The sequence below is a fragment of the Notolepis coatsorum genome, assembly GCF_963971535.1.
Source record: "Notolepis coatsorum genome assembly, chromosome: 6".
NCBI lineage: Eukaryota > Metazoa > Chordata > Actinopteri > Aulopiformes > Paralepididae > Notolepis > Notolepis coatsorum.
This window is the reverse complement of record NC_140170.1, coordinates 158,753,018-158,768,004: the sequence shown is the minus strand read 5'-3', so window position 1 is coordinate 158,768,004 and position 14,987 is coordinate 158,753,018. Positions and strand designations below refer to the sequence as shown.

The 14,987-nt window shown below is 42.6% G+C and overlaps 1 protein-coding gene across 1 annotated transcript; it reads left to right on the top strand.

The window, feature by feature from the left end:
- The first annotated feature begins 496 nt into the window (after positions 1 to 496).
- Positions 497 to 12,750, top strand: fam83d (family with sequence similarity 83 member D). Its single transcript, XM_084316483.1, has 4 exons — positions 497 to 1,106; positions 4,080 to 4,247; positions 6,028 to 6,152; positions 9,351 to 12,750. The coding sequence occupies exons 1-4, from the start codon at positions 621 to 623 to the stop codon at positions 10,291 to 10,293; spliced, it is 1,722 nt and encodes a 573-aa protein (XP_084172609.1). The 5' UTR covers positions 497 to 620; the 3' UTR covers positions 10,294 to 12,750.
- Positions 12,751 to 14,987: the final 2,237 nt, after the last annotated feature.

Sequence of the window (14,987 nt, the reverse complement as noted above, 5' to 3'; positions counted from 1 at the left end):
CGGAGCATTCTAGCCAGGGTGATCACACTTCTGCCACACAAACAATATCGTAATGCTTCTTTTGAATTGAAAAGCCAAATGAAAGGCACATTAATATAGTCGTACAGCTTAAGACAGAGGGGGGGATCTATACGCTAAATGTACATATTAAATGTCCTCTGAATTGAATGAATATAGACATTTATCCCCCGCGATATAATAACCCGTCCGTCTATATAGCCTACGGTTTATTTATTTTTTGTTCTTCCTTCCCAACTGATGGCAGTGAACGAGCAGGGGCCTACAGGGTACAGTACAGTACAGACGTTCCCCGTGGCGGTGGTGGTGGTGTACAGTGTAACCAGATCAGGGGCGGGCACAGGGATGTACAGACGGTTTGTTTGCTTCCGAATGAGCCAATGGGCGTCGCCGTGCGTCGGAGTGACAGCTCCACAAAGCAATAGGAGCCCGTGAGCGCAGTTCTCGTTTGGACGACAGCAGCGCAGCCAATGCCGAGCGCCGACGGGACGGAGGCGAGGAAAACGCTAAATACAAACCCCTGCCTGTGTTCACCTGTCGTCCCGCGTAGACACGTTGGCGCAGCCTTTTCAAACGAAAAAAGGACAAGAGACAACAAAACAATGGCCCTGTCGCAATGTTTAGACGATTCACCCGCAAAATGGCCTTTGAAAAGGGGGAACCATAACCATTTGAACCTGCAGGAGTTGTACAACGAGAGACACCGGTTGGCCTTGGAGGAGCTCGTCTCGGGCGGAGTGGAGAACTTCCTGGAGTTTCTCCGAAAAGAAAGGATTCCAAACTTCCTCTCCGACGACGAGATGCAGCGGATCGCGGGCGCCGCGGTGCTCCCGCCGCGGTACTCGTCGTTCCTCCACGGCGACGAGCTGGAGCAGTCGGTGAGCGCGTCGATGGACTGCTCCTCCGTCACCTACTTCCCCGAGGTCTCGGACGTGGAGCCGCCGCCGCTGGAGAACGGCTGGCCCGCCTTCACCACGGGCTCCTACCGAGGGGTGACCCGCGCCGTGGCGCACTTCCAGCCCAGCTACGGGGAGGTCATCTACAGCTGCAAGGAAGCGGCACGACGGATGATCAAAAGTGCCAAAGAGGTAACGGAGCCAGTATCTCTCTCTCTCTCTTCTTCTCGCTACTCCTCGTTTGGTGAAGCCCAGTGTGTCCTTTTATTTATGGTCCTAATCACATGTTGTCAATTATTTTCAGTAACATCATCATTAAAGCGGTCATTTACTTCGATTCATTAGCCGAACCCAGCGACTATAAATTGACATGGCAACATTTCCAGTTGGATTCAGATTGGTTTCTTTAATAAAAACAGGCTTTTGTACCATCAAGCAGATGTCGTTTTGAGGGTGTGTGACTTGTCCACGTAGTATAGTAGGCCAACTGATCAAACGGACTACAGACAGACCTCCCCTGGGTTTTGATTAAAGGCTCATTCTTTTTCACGCACGTTACATTCTCAAGGGCAACAACGAGTACTAATCACACATGACGAGATGCAATGTCTATACATGTTGATTGATTGAAAATGTTATTAACAGATTGCAGAATGGGTACAATGAATACAGTACAGCTCAATACAATACACACAATTGTTAAGGGGATGCAGACCAGAGAAAGACTTTCGTCTTGTTTACATCAGGGTCCCCCATTTTCAATTAATCAGGACATATATGACATACAGACAGACAGTACTGCTATATCTACATTTATGACATACCAGAATTACAAATACAGTACTGTTTCTGTTTGTGATACAAAAAGAGTTTAAAAAAGAGAGTATATACATTTGACGAAGAAACTGTACATTGGATGAGGTGGGGGGGGGGGGGGGGTTGGGTAGTTGGGGTGGGGGGGGGACTGTACATAGGAGGTGGTTGGGTGGGGGGTAACTACATTGGATTATCGACAACCTTACTTGGTCCCAAGAAGAGGGTCTTGTGTATTATTGGGTTAGGACATTTACATTGGAAGGGGTTGGGTTAGGACATTTACAGGGTCCAGTTTTGAATTGCAGCCTCCCGTAGATGCTCTTTGAGAGTGGTTTTGAAAGTGGGTAGTGATTCACATTCCTTTACAGCTGTGGATAGGGCGTTCCAAATTGTGGCATAATTGCTAAACGTGTTTAGTCCCTTGTTTGAGCTGAATCTGGGTTTAACATGATTTGTGGAGCTCCATCTGGTGTTGTGGTCGTGGAATTCACTGACCTTTGGGAAGTATTTTGACATGTACAAGTCAAGTCAAGAGTTTTATTTGTCACGGCATACGAGTATACAATGAAATGCGGGTGGTCTTGCCCACAACGATGTGCATAATACAATAGTAATAACATATAATAGAATCCAATGGAACGGCATTGTGCAATAAAACAAGTAAACAGAGGGGGAGCTCCCGTAGCTCACCGCATATCTCGGCGCTATTTCTGCGTCGGGGAAAACCGTGCTCGTCACGGATCTGGGGGACACGAGTTCGATTCCCGGACCGCCGTCATTTCTCAGAATGTCTTCCCCTGCTCTACATCCCATTTTCAACCTGTTTCTGTCGGTCATGCTTGACCAGAAAAGCGATAAACGCTAAAAAACAAAGTAAAAAAAAAAAAACAAGTAAACAGAGTAGGGCATATCGGTATATGTACATAAGTTATTTACAGAGCATGGTAGGACATGCTAGGTCCTGTGGTAGTGCAATACACTTTTAGCTACGGGTGAGGCACTGGGTCTTTCTGTACATGCTATTTTATACAATCTCAAGTTATACATTCTTAAAGTGACCTTTCCTTAGTGGCCATACGTGTGGGCGTGTGCAGCATGAGTGTGTGCTTTCTCATTAGTTAGTTAGTTAGTTGGCTTGCTGGCCTGTTGCAGTCCTACTCTATGTGCCTGAACTTGCTTGGCCTCTCAATATGATTGCCGTCGTTATTTTCATATTAAAGCCTTTAACCCTTTCCCTACCACACAGCAGAAGGTTAACCCTTTCACTACCACACTATACAGACGATAACCGTATGTAGTGTGGTAGTGAAAGGGTTAACATTCTGTAGTAGTAAAAGGGTTAACCTTCTGTAGTGTGGTAGTGAAAGGGTTAACCTTCTCTATTATCACAGTGAAAGGGTTAACCATTTGGTAGTGTGGTAGTGAAAGGGTTAAGACGTGAGACAGGGCAGGTGTGAAGCGGTTCAAAGCCTGAGGCGTGGTGGTAGCGGAGGCGTTGTAAGTGGCAACTAAGCTTATTATTGGGTATATTTCAAATTCCCATACATTGAGCTGTGCCCACTCTAGTCCACATTTGTGTGCCTCATCTACCTTACTGGCTTACAAGTTACAACTAAAGTGGACACATCAGGGTGGAGTTACACACACACACACACCACACACACACACACATGCCTTATATGGACACATGGCCATTGGCCTCTATACTGTAGTGTAGGTAATACCACCTTGGACCAATAGATACACAGTAATGTCTAGTCACAGTGTGACGTCAAAACCAAAACTCAATACAATTTTACAGTGATATTCACTCAAGTATTTCAGTGTGAAATTGAGTTAATATGCGCTTGTTATAATTTATTTAGAGAACAGAATTGTTTACCACAATATCACATTATTGTATTTTCACATGATCCCATTCAAAGATAATATAATGGAATTATTGCCCAGTCCTACAATAGACCTGAGTTTTTTAGGTTTTTAAGTGCCTAATTCATGATGACTACATTGCAAAATCTTAACAACAAAATGTTAAATTCCTAACCTGCTTGTGAAGGGACAAACTCGCAGTCTGCAGCTCAAAATGTAGAGGAGCCTGACAATGCGACGGTTGTCTCCTGTTTAGAAATTCATTTGTTTGCTGACCAAGCATTACAGCTTATTGCCATGGTAACCGACCACAGTCGTAGGAAGGCTCACCCGACCACACATGTTACTGTCTGTGTGTGTATTTGACATTAATATAGAAGCATAATGAAATACGCAGCGTTACATCTGGGGGAGCTAAAAATAAATAAAAAATAAACGAGCTCTCCTATTGTAGTATAACTTGGTATTTTTCCATTGCAGCTGATTGCCATAGTGACAGACGGTCTGACAGACCTGGATATTTTTAAGGATCTGCAGGAGGCATGCACCCAGCGCAAAGTCCCCATCTACATCCTCCTGGACCACTCCTGTGCACCCGCTTTCCTCAAGATGTGCCGTGACATCAGTGTTGGCTTGGGCGAGCTCCCGGTATGTCGTTGGTTCAGTTGTGCTAGGTGTTGGCTTTGTGTAATTATGGCACGGCCACACCGATAGGAATGGTATCCTTCAGGTAAAGGATGCACAGATAAGACCACTGCCCACAGAGGCTATTAAAAGAGTATTTATTTATTCATTCATTCAATCTTTATTTCAACTTGAACTCATTGAGGGCAAGTTCTCATTTTGAATTAACGTCAAACTCGTACTGTACATATACATAATAAATACATCAAACATACAATACAGGTTCAAAGAAAATGCAAAACACAACAGAGTAATTTATAATAAAACAAGATACTTGTGATGATGAGGATGAGCACTCAATGAAGAAACCCATTCCTAAAAAGAAAAAACAAAGTCTAACATGCAGGTACTAACAATTCTACATATTGGATTAGATTAAAATGTATTGTCATTATACGGCACAAGTACATGTACGTACAACGAAAATAAGTTTGGCATCCAACCAGAGTTCAAATGTAGCAGTAAAGTGCAACAGGCAATATATAATATACAGGTGATTAAACCGGGTACAAAATATATAAATGAGTACTACTGAGTGTAGTGCTAATCAGATGTATGTTCAGAGTTGTAGTATTGATATGTACAGTGAATCAGGTATAAAGACAGCATGGTAGTAGTACATACAGCAGCGTAACTAACTAGTTAGAGTAGGATATGTACAGCTATAGATATAGTATCTACAGATATGTAAAAGGACTATGTGCAGCAGTGTTTCCCATTAATTACCTAGACTGGCGGCCCGCCACAGTTGTATAATGAACCAAAAGAAATTAATTTAAAGAAGAAGAAAAATAATATATATATTTTTTCTTTTTACTATTTTTTTTTTTAAATATAAAGTTTGCCAATAGGGATGTATCAGTAGTATTGGCAGTGGTAGTAGTCGTAATGGTAATCCACTATATTCTTTTATTTTCTAAAAAATAAACCAGTTCAACACAGGTAACCACTTTTGCTTCATTTCTTTGATGGCTCAAATGTATGCTCTAGTCCAGTGGTTCCCAAACCTCTCCTCGAGACACCCAGCCGTTCCATGTATTTGTTAAATTCCACCACCAGCACACCTGATTCAACTAATAAAGGGCTACCGGTAGTTAAGTTGAATCAGGTGTGCTGGTGGTGGAATTTAACAAATACATTGAACGACTGGGGTGCTTCGAGGAGAGGATTGGGAAGCACTAGTCTAGTCGATTTTGTGTTTTTTGAGCACAAAGTTCATCATAGATCTAGCCTCTTTATTTTGCTCTCAAAGTGCACCAGATTGATGCATTTAACTTTAAAATGTACAAACAAAAAAATTTTCCGGGGGGGCATGTATATGTACCGTATATATAGTTTATACAGCATTTGTACATGCTATCATACAGAGCTAAGGGTTATATGCAGGTGTATAAGTATGTATATAGAGGGGTTATATGCAGGTATATTCAGACATATATATATATATATGCAGTAAATATCTAATTCTATCTTGCAACGATTATTTTGGAGTTAGGGTTTGAGATTATCCTCTTTTTCATTAGCAATCTATCATCCTTTTAACGTCTGTGAGAAAGGCGGACCATAATTTCTCTTGATATGTTGTTTTGGACCCATATTGGCCTGTTATCTGATATTAGTATTGATGCTGTTATCTCCTATTAGTATTGATGCCTCCTTGCCTATAGGATCTTGTACGACCCTTGACATGCTTGCATCTCATAACACTTTTTTTTTTACCTATCTTTTTCTTTTATTATCATAGCTAATGCAAGTGCGGACCATAACCGGTGGGACGTATTTCATGAGATCGGGGGCAAAGATCACAGGAAAGGTTCACGAACGCTTCATGTTGATAGATGGAAACAGAGTGGCTACAGGTTCCTACAGGTAAGTTCCCACCGTTTGTAACACAGACCAAAACCAATAAGCCATAACACATATTTTCTTCTGGGACCTACTGCATGTTGGCCGTCACTGTTTGATTTATGCAGCATATTCAACAGCCAAGTATATTGCTAAATCCCATCCCTATTTCTGGCCTAAGCCAGAAATCCCTGTGCTGTCTGCCGAGTTCAAGACGCAGAAGCAAGGCTTTTAATAAATTCTTCAGGAAGGGGCCACAGGGAGATTTGAGCTGATAGTTCTAGATGTGATTTTAAGATTTTATTAATACGTTTTAAGGCTCAACGTTGTCATGCCTCCAGCTATATCGCTTAGGTTTTAACCCCTTCTAAGCCAGAGCTTTGAGGTCATCAGGCTGCTCCAAAGTCCTAATGACTAAAGGTGACAGGGGTTTTGCCATCAGGTCCCTGTAGGTTTTGGAACGCCCTGCCTCAAAGACTCAACCTAACCAAATCAGTTTCATCTTTTAAATGACTCCCCAGAACATACTTTTATACAAAGGTATTTTTTTAATAAACCTTTTATTCCTCTGCATTTATATACCGGTAGTGCTTTTATCCAAAGCGCTTTACAACTTATGTCTCACATTCACACACGCAACTGTGCAAGCTGCCAAACTACTCATCAGGAGCATTTAGGGGTTATGTGTCTTGCTCAAGGACACTTTGTCACGCTGCCAGGAGGAGCCAGAATCGAACCGGTAACCTTCAGATCACCAGATGGCCGCTCTACCTCCTAAGTCGGGGTGATTGTGAACTTGGTGAAAGCATACTTCCAAGATATTGTAATGTGTTTTTAGTACTATAGATTTTGCAACACCATGGCAGAGACTAGAGATGGAGGCATTCTGGCAGGGTGTACTATTTCCCCACTAGCATTCACTTTGACGGTGGAACTAGTAATTATTAGAGCATCAAGGTGGGTGGTAGGTGGGGAGAGATGGCAGGGCGGGGCTGTGTCTCCCACCATTTAGGGCTTACATGGATGACATGACGCCGGCCGCCATGACTGGTGTCTTGTACAAAAAGGTTTCTAGAGAAGTTGAATGATAATCTCAAATAGACTAGGATGAAGATTAAGCCTAGTAAATCGAGAAGCATTTCATTGACCAGAGGGAAGGTAATGGAGAGAATATTTGACTTAGATGAGGAAGGAATTCCATCTATAAGGGACAAGCCAGTGAAAAGCTTGGGCAGGTGGTATAATTGGGGAGTTAAATTAACCTCTTAACAGGCGCCCCCAAAAGTGGCCATATTTTACCTTGAACTTGAGGACTGCATACTTTTTTTGCAAACCAAAATACTATACTTTATACTTATAGCACATGCATGAGCCTGGTCTCTTTTGAAAGATGACATTCTGAAGTCTGATACAATAAATATAATTCACTTTTAGTACCCAGCATGTCGTTCAGTGGTGTAACAGTTAATAGCGTCCCCTCTCAATACACTACACAGTGTAGGTAAAGACATGGGGAAAATATATTTTTTGAGCAAAATTATATGAGCAATTTAACAACTATTCGAATATTTAAAAAATCTGTGCCCATCCCTATTGGGGACCTGTCAGATCCACTGTGTTCAGAGACAGAAACAGTGAGGCATATCAGCGTTTCCCCTAGGATGAAGTTGTAGCAGCACGCATGGGAACTTTCAGAGCGCACCTCACCAGGAGGTTCCTATGCGTCTGCCGGCATCTGAAGGGCTTTCGAGGCCTAAGTACGTATTACAGTACATATTTGTGATCATCCTGAATCCGTGATCAACATTGCTTGCTTGTTGACATCTACCTGGGTGCTTGTTGTCATAATCGTTGTGCTGACATTATCCAGTGTTTATATGCTTTACTCACAAGTGTATGAAGTGACCTGGATATGAAGTAAAATAGCATAGTTTCTACGAAATAAGAAGGAGCATTTTGATGTTGTTGGAACGTTAGCTTTGCTTAGAAAGTTTGGACACAATTGCATTTAAAATGAGTTTATGACTGCAATTCCTTGAAAGTGCATCCTGTTTACAAGGCTCTTTAGTCATTTTTAAAGGCAGAGAGTGGATTGTTTTGTTTACAAAAAAAAAATTATATATATATATACACTATATAGTAATAATATAAAATAAAAAAACATTGTAAAAAGCAGTGGGCAGCAGCGGCCTACCTCTGTTGCTAGGTGCATATAAGCTAAACATGCCATATTCTGTCCGGCTGTTATATTTCTCAAGGTCCGTAGAGACGGACAAAAAAATGTTTTTAGGCTGGCATGAGTCATGCCACCTAATGGGAGCCAATGATTGGGAGATGCAGGTAGATTTGGGAGGAAAACCCGTTGTTCGACAAGAGATAGTTAGTACTAACTTGAGGCCTGACCTAGTGTTATAGTCTGTAAGTCAGCGGATAGTTTATTTTATCGAATTGACCGTGCCCTGGGAGGATTCAGTGGAGGAGGCGTACGAAAGGAAAAAGCTTAGATATGCAGATTTGGCAGCAGAAACTCAACAGCGAGGATGGAAAGCTAGGGTTTGTCTGGTGGAAGTAGGATGCAGAGGATTTATAGCACAATCTACTCTATCATTATTGGGAGTCAGTGCAAATGTTCCTTAATATGCACTGTCTCTGTATTTTAAACCAATAAATACAAATACAAATTTGTTTGAGGAGAAATAATGTCAGCTGGGGGCCAAAGTAAACAAAGGGTAAGAGTATTAATTTTCTCGTCTGTTTCTGTTTCACTTGTGAGATTGTTATCAGGATAGTTCTGTTTTTGACATGAGGATAGGATAACACAAGGACATTCTGCATGTGGGTATTCATTCAAACCTTTATTTATTCTTGAAAAGGACAATTGAGGTCACCCTCATTGTCAATGTCGTCGAGACTTAGACATTTCAATGCATACACTTTTTACAATATAATAATAATAAATATGAATAACTTTATCTATATAGCACCTTTCACACATGGACCGCAGCCCAAAGTGCCCCACAGCAAATAGTATAAAATCATCTTGGGATTGTATTGCTGTCTTTTTTTATACAGCAATAACATGCTATTTGTTTTTGAAACTACTCTCTAGCTATGTTTTTAGAAATTCTATATAGATTATGTCTATTATTATTGTTATTCTAACTGTTATTAGCTATTATTATTATTATTATTATCATCATCATCATTATCATTTATGTGCAGGTTCAATTGGACGGATGGCAAACTGAACAGCAGCAACCTGATCGAGCTGTCCGGTCAGGTCACGGAGAACTTCGACGAGGAGTTCCGTGTTCTCTATGCCCAGTCTGTGCCCATCAGCGCCCGCGGCCCTCCAAGCGCCCGCAACAGTGGCATCTTTGGCCACCTTCTCATCAAGCACCCGTTAACCTCCTCCCCTCTGCGTGCCAGGGACAGGCCCATAGAGGCGGCGTGTCTACCAAGCACGCCCAGCCGCAAGCCCCCGGCCCCAGAGGAGCAGCCCCCTTGCGACCCCCTGACCGGGGAGAAGGGCCAGAAAAGCAGTCCAGTTTCTAACTCTTCCACCATCGGCGAGGACTGGGCAGAACCAGGGGCCCAGGAGGAGATCCTGGCCGGTAGCACGCAGTGTTTCCCCACAGGTGGGGCCCCAGCCGCTGGGGAGCCGGTGAGCGCGCCCGCCCTATCCTGCCATGTCTCCACCCAGACCACTCGTTCTACAGTAGACACTGACGTCCAGACGGACCCAGAGAGTGTCCCCCGGCGTGCCGACCCTCTCCACTCTGACCATCTCGCATCCGGCACCCAGGACCAGCCTTCCCCCTCTTCCGGTTCCAGCTCAATCTCTCCCGGGCGGCGCTCCGCCCACCACCATCCGCCTAGCGTCCGCTGCCGCTCGGTAGGCCCGGAGAACAACCTGAGGGACTGCTTCCACAAGCTGACCAGAGAGCGCCAGCAACACTACTCTACCATCCGCACCAAGCTGGAGCACATGGTGACTGTGCTGTCCCAGGGGAGGGAGCTGGTGGATGTCACCAACACGGCTGTGGGGCCTGGCAGAGGCAGAGGCTGCAAGGCCCAGAGAGAGACTGGGCAGGGGCAGAACCCCGGCCTGCTCGTGCAGAGCGCGGGTATGGGCACTTGGCCAAAGGCCAGATGTCTGCACTAGCTAGACTTTGGCTTCAGGAGGTGGAGGGTACTGGGCTCTTACCAAGTTTCTTAGATATAAACTACTGAAAATCAATAGTTTTGGGGGTTAATGTTACTGTATGTGTAGTTTCTTTGTTTGATACAAACTTTTCAATCTTAAGTTTTTCCTACTATCTTTCTGTCCTCGTGACCACGTTTAAGCAGTTTTCCAGTGCCGAAAAAGGAAATACTGCACTACAAAGATAACTGTCATTGTATAAACTGTGCAATAGCATAACTTTCTTTGTCCATTTCATTTTAAGGAAATTAATCCACGGAGACGGAAGAATGTCCAGAGTTTAATTCAAGTTTGAGAGATCACTATATGGTTACATATTTGTCCGTCACCCTCACATTTGAACATAAATCCAAAGAGAGCAAAAAAAATACGTTCTATCTGTTCTTACGCCTACCGGTACTGCACTTTAGTGAACACATTCTGTGAAAACATTATATGTTTTAATATGCCGTCTGATCTTATGAAGAGTAGCAAAGGGAAATGCTGTCCAAAAAGTCCAGAATGCACTTCAGCAGTAGAACACGAGCACTACATTGTGTTAACCCTTTCACTACCACACCACCAAAGGGTTAACCCTTTCACTGCCACACGACAAAGGGTTAACCCTTTCGCAACCATACTACATAAGGTTAACCCTTTCACTACCACACTACAGACGGTTAATGTGATAGTGAAAGGTTAACCTTCTGTAGTGGTAGTGAACGGGTTAAACAACATCACAACAAGATTTGGCCACAAATCATCACGTCAGCCACATCATGAAACTAGAGGATGACCTTGAGTGTTCCGTTTGCTGTAGTAAAACAGCACTACATTATGATTGGAGATACTGTGTATGTTTGAAGTACATCATTGCAAGTGTTAAAACCTCGTTAGCATCTGTTGCTCTGTCACCAGTGCAAGCAGCGAGTAAGATGCAAAGAGAAATTGCTATTGTATCTAACTTGTTGAAAAACTATTTTGGATTTTGAACACTTGTGATGTAGGATGGCAAACATTACAACTATAATACAATATCAGTTTGGCGACAGTGGATCAGGAGGTAGAGCGGTCGCCTGGTAATCTGAAGGTTCCCGGTTTGATTCCCACTTCTCCCATGTCGAAGTGTCCTTGAGCAAGACATTTAACCCCTAATTGCTCCCGATGAGCAGGTTGGCACCTTGCATGGTTGCTTCCGCCATCGGTGAGTGGATGGGTGAATGTGAGGAATCAAATTGTAAAGCACTTTGGATAAAAGCTATATATAAATTCACCATTTACCATTACCATACATGTTTAATTACACATGATATTTGGCAGCGATGAGGGATTGGTGATTGAATCATATCATATCTCTCGGCTTTGCCTAGTCGAAAGTAACTGTTGTAGAAAGTACAGCGGTTTGACTTACTTGAACACCTGTGCCTCTTGCGCTGCAGTGTCATCCTGCAATTAGTTGATAGGGATCACCTGGGGTGCCCGCTTCTGTGGAACAGTTAGCCAATAAGAGTGTTGTGCTCATTTACATGCCAGGGTGAATCTTTAATAGTACCATCACTGATAGAAGACACAAACGCCTCTTTATACACACGCCTCAGGATATAGTAGGAGTGACTTTAATACAGGGAAAATTCAACACTGCAGTCTTGCTCTCAGTGTCTTATATCTGTTTGCACAGGCCTACAGATGCCTATCAATGTTTTCTATGGAGAACACATTTTATTGTGACTTACCCAACAGCCAAAACAAATACACAGCCATTATTTGTTGGCTATCATTCAACTATGTAGCTAAAGGTTGTGCCAGGTCATGATTCTAACGCAGAGAAAGGAGTGTAGTGTACTGTACACCACCACCAATGTGCTTCTGCTTCCACATTGGGAAGCTTGGTCTTTATACATACTGTATGTACAGTGCAATGTATGCTGTAATTGTTAGTGCAATGTATGTTGTAGGTATTGTATACATACATACTGTATGTACAGTGCAATGTATGTTGTAGGTATTGTATACATACTGTATGTACAGTGCAATGTATGTTGTAGGTATTTTATACATACTGTACAGTGCAATGTATGCTGTAGGTATTGTATACATACTGTATGTACAGTGCAATGTATGTTGTAATTGTTATTGTATACATACTATACATACTATTGTACAATGCATTGTGTGTTGTAGTTCAATAAAGTACAAAACAATAAAACACAAGTGATGCATTCCACATACAATGTATTCCTGTATTTAGTGGGGTCCTTGCACTGCTGGGCTTGGCACGAGCAAACTACCTTCCTACCTCACCCTACCTTCCTACTTTACCTTCCTACTTCACCTTCCTACCTTATCTTACCTCACCTTCCTACCTTACCTTCATACCTCACCTTTCATACCTCACCTTCCATACCTCACCCTTGAGCACAAAGGTCATACCGTATTACATCAAGCCAGTGTTGACAAGTGCCCTTAGAATGCCACACTGTAATAAATGTCTGACTCACTGACCCCTGTGTGAGTAATGTTTAACCATATGAAAGATGAAGAGAATGATTGAACTATCCCCAGGTTTTAGAAAAGATTCTTGGTCTAGTAATAAAGGAGGCCTCTTAACGGTTGCAATATAGGTGACATCAGGTCTAAAGCAGTAGATGATGAAATGCTTCATACTGACCGGGTGGAGACTTGTAATACTTTACTGAAGGGGTGTAACTAGAGGTCTGAGGTACTTGTATGTAAGTATTTTCATTAGAGGTAAATTAAATGTGTGCCCGGACTTCTTTATTAAGTATGGGACAGGGTATAAAATAGGACCAGGACCCACTTATTTGCTCTCTGACAAAATGGCTCTAAATCATTCTGTCAAAATTCAAAGCAATTGTCCTACTTATTTACTCTACTACATTTATCAAACCCATGCAGTTAGAAATAGTTTTGAAGGCAATTATGATGAAAGAAATTATGTACTTTCAACTTAAAAAAAATATATATATATATTCTGACTATGTCGGATGAAACATAACTGGATGACTGAATCTAAAGATCAGACTTTCACTTTTTATTGTTCAGTAAAATTACTTTAAGTTTATAACTTTCATCAAGAGTACGATTCAATCACATTAGACCCATGTATTCTCAAACTGCTAGTGTAGTTGCAGGCCAAGTCAGACTGATTTATCATTTTTCTGATGCAGTGTTCCGCATTACGCTGATATTACCAATAAATTCTGAAGAAACCCAGGGCAACAGATGTTTTAAATTTATAGCATGTCATTATTACAAACCAGCCTTGATTCAAGTGGGCTAGAGCCAATTATGATCTGGTGTAAGACGGGAACGGCAGGAATTTCACAAATCATTTCAGTGGCGTGTGTACGTTATCATCTCCCACAAGGCGAGCATATCAAAACCTTCTGTTTTCATTATGTAAAATGTTGCAATTTGGGAATTGATCTAGAAATAAATGCGCTGGCTGGTACTGTGCAAGAATGGTATTCGTTTTTAATTGGCTGTTGTGAGCCGACCACTGTGGTTAAGGGAGCTGCGGGGATCCACGGCGCGGCGGTGTCGGACCCATTAGGTTCCGCTCATTTGTAAACAGTAAACACGCATATCCTACTTCACAGAGCGACAATTAACTAAATACGTGTGCGATTTAATTTTCCATTGACACGTTTCCGCCCCTGCAATAATAATTATTCCAAAGGGCGCCCCTTCAGTTCACGGAGCTATATGAAGTCAGTGAGTGCAGCAACAATAGCATTCCTTAGCCACCAGAGAGAGCTGTATCCTTGGGAATTAAACGCTTGCCATGTGCCTTTGGTCTATTGTGTCCCGTCTCAATACCGTTATACAGAGAAGTGTCAAGGTATTTTCATGTGCTCCGGATATAACAATGGCTTGTTGAGACAAACAAAGAGTCCAGCCCAGGCGATTTGAAATGAAAAGACATCGTGGAACTAAACCATTTGATCTGAGGGCAGAGATGGATCATAATGGATTCAAAATGGGGGCTTGACATGGGGGCAGAGAAAAGACACACACGACCACCTACCCATGGCCCCCTGTAGGCCACGGTCCCATGAGGACCTCTGCTGGTGCATGCTGGGTTAAAGTCCTCCCCCATCATGTCCTACAGAAGGTGTAACATTATGGACTCCTGCCACATATTGCATTAAAACCTAATCCGATTAGTCGATGAGAATAAGGCCTATTGTGCCTTGGCATGGATCTCACTAATGCAGATGTGAATCAACCGTGTATGCGCTGATCCCAGGGACAGCAGTAGTCATTATCAGGAATTTATTGCACATGCCATATGACACTGTAATAGCTTATATTGTGGTGTGTGCGTGTGTATATACTCGTGTTGTTCATACAGCCATGCACTCATAGACAACACTATTGGCTATTGTACATGTGCATCAGGATTGGCTGCAATCCCCCCCCCCCCCCCCCAACTGAATCAATTCAAGAATTAGATTTTCTTACGAATTCAGCTATTCTCGAATGTTCGCCATGAGAAAGGCGGGCTTCGTTATTTTACAATCGTTACTATTAGTATTGTGTTACTCTTTTCATTTAGGAACCGATTGAATTGGAAGTGAGTTGTCGTGCTGGAACATTCCTGTTATTCTGTATATAGTTGAGTGGCCTGTTTAGACTGGCCAAAATGAAGGGCA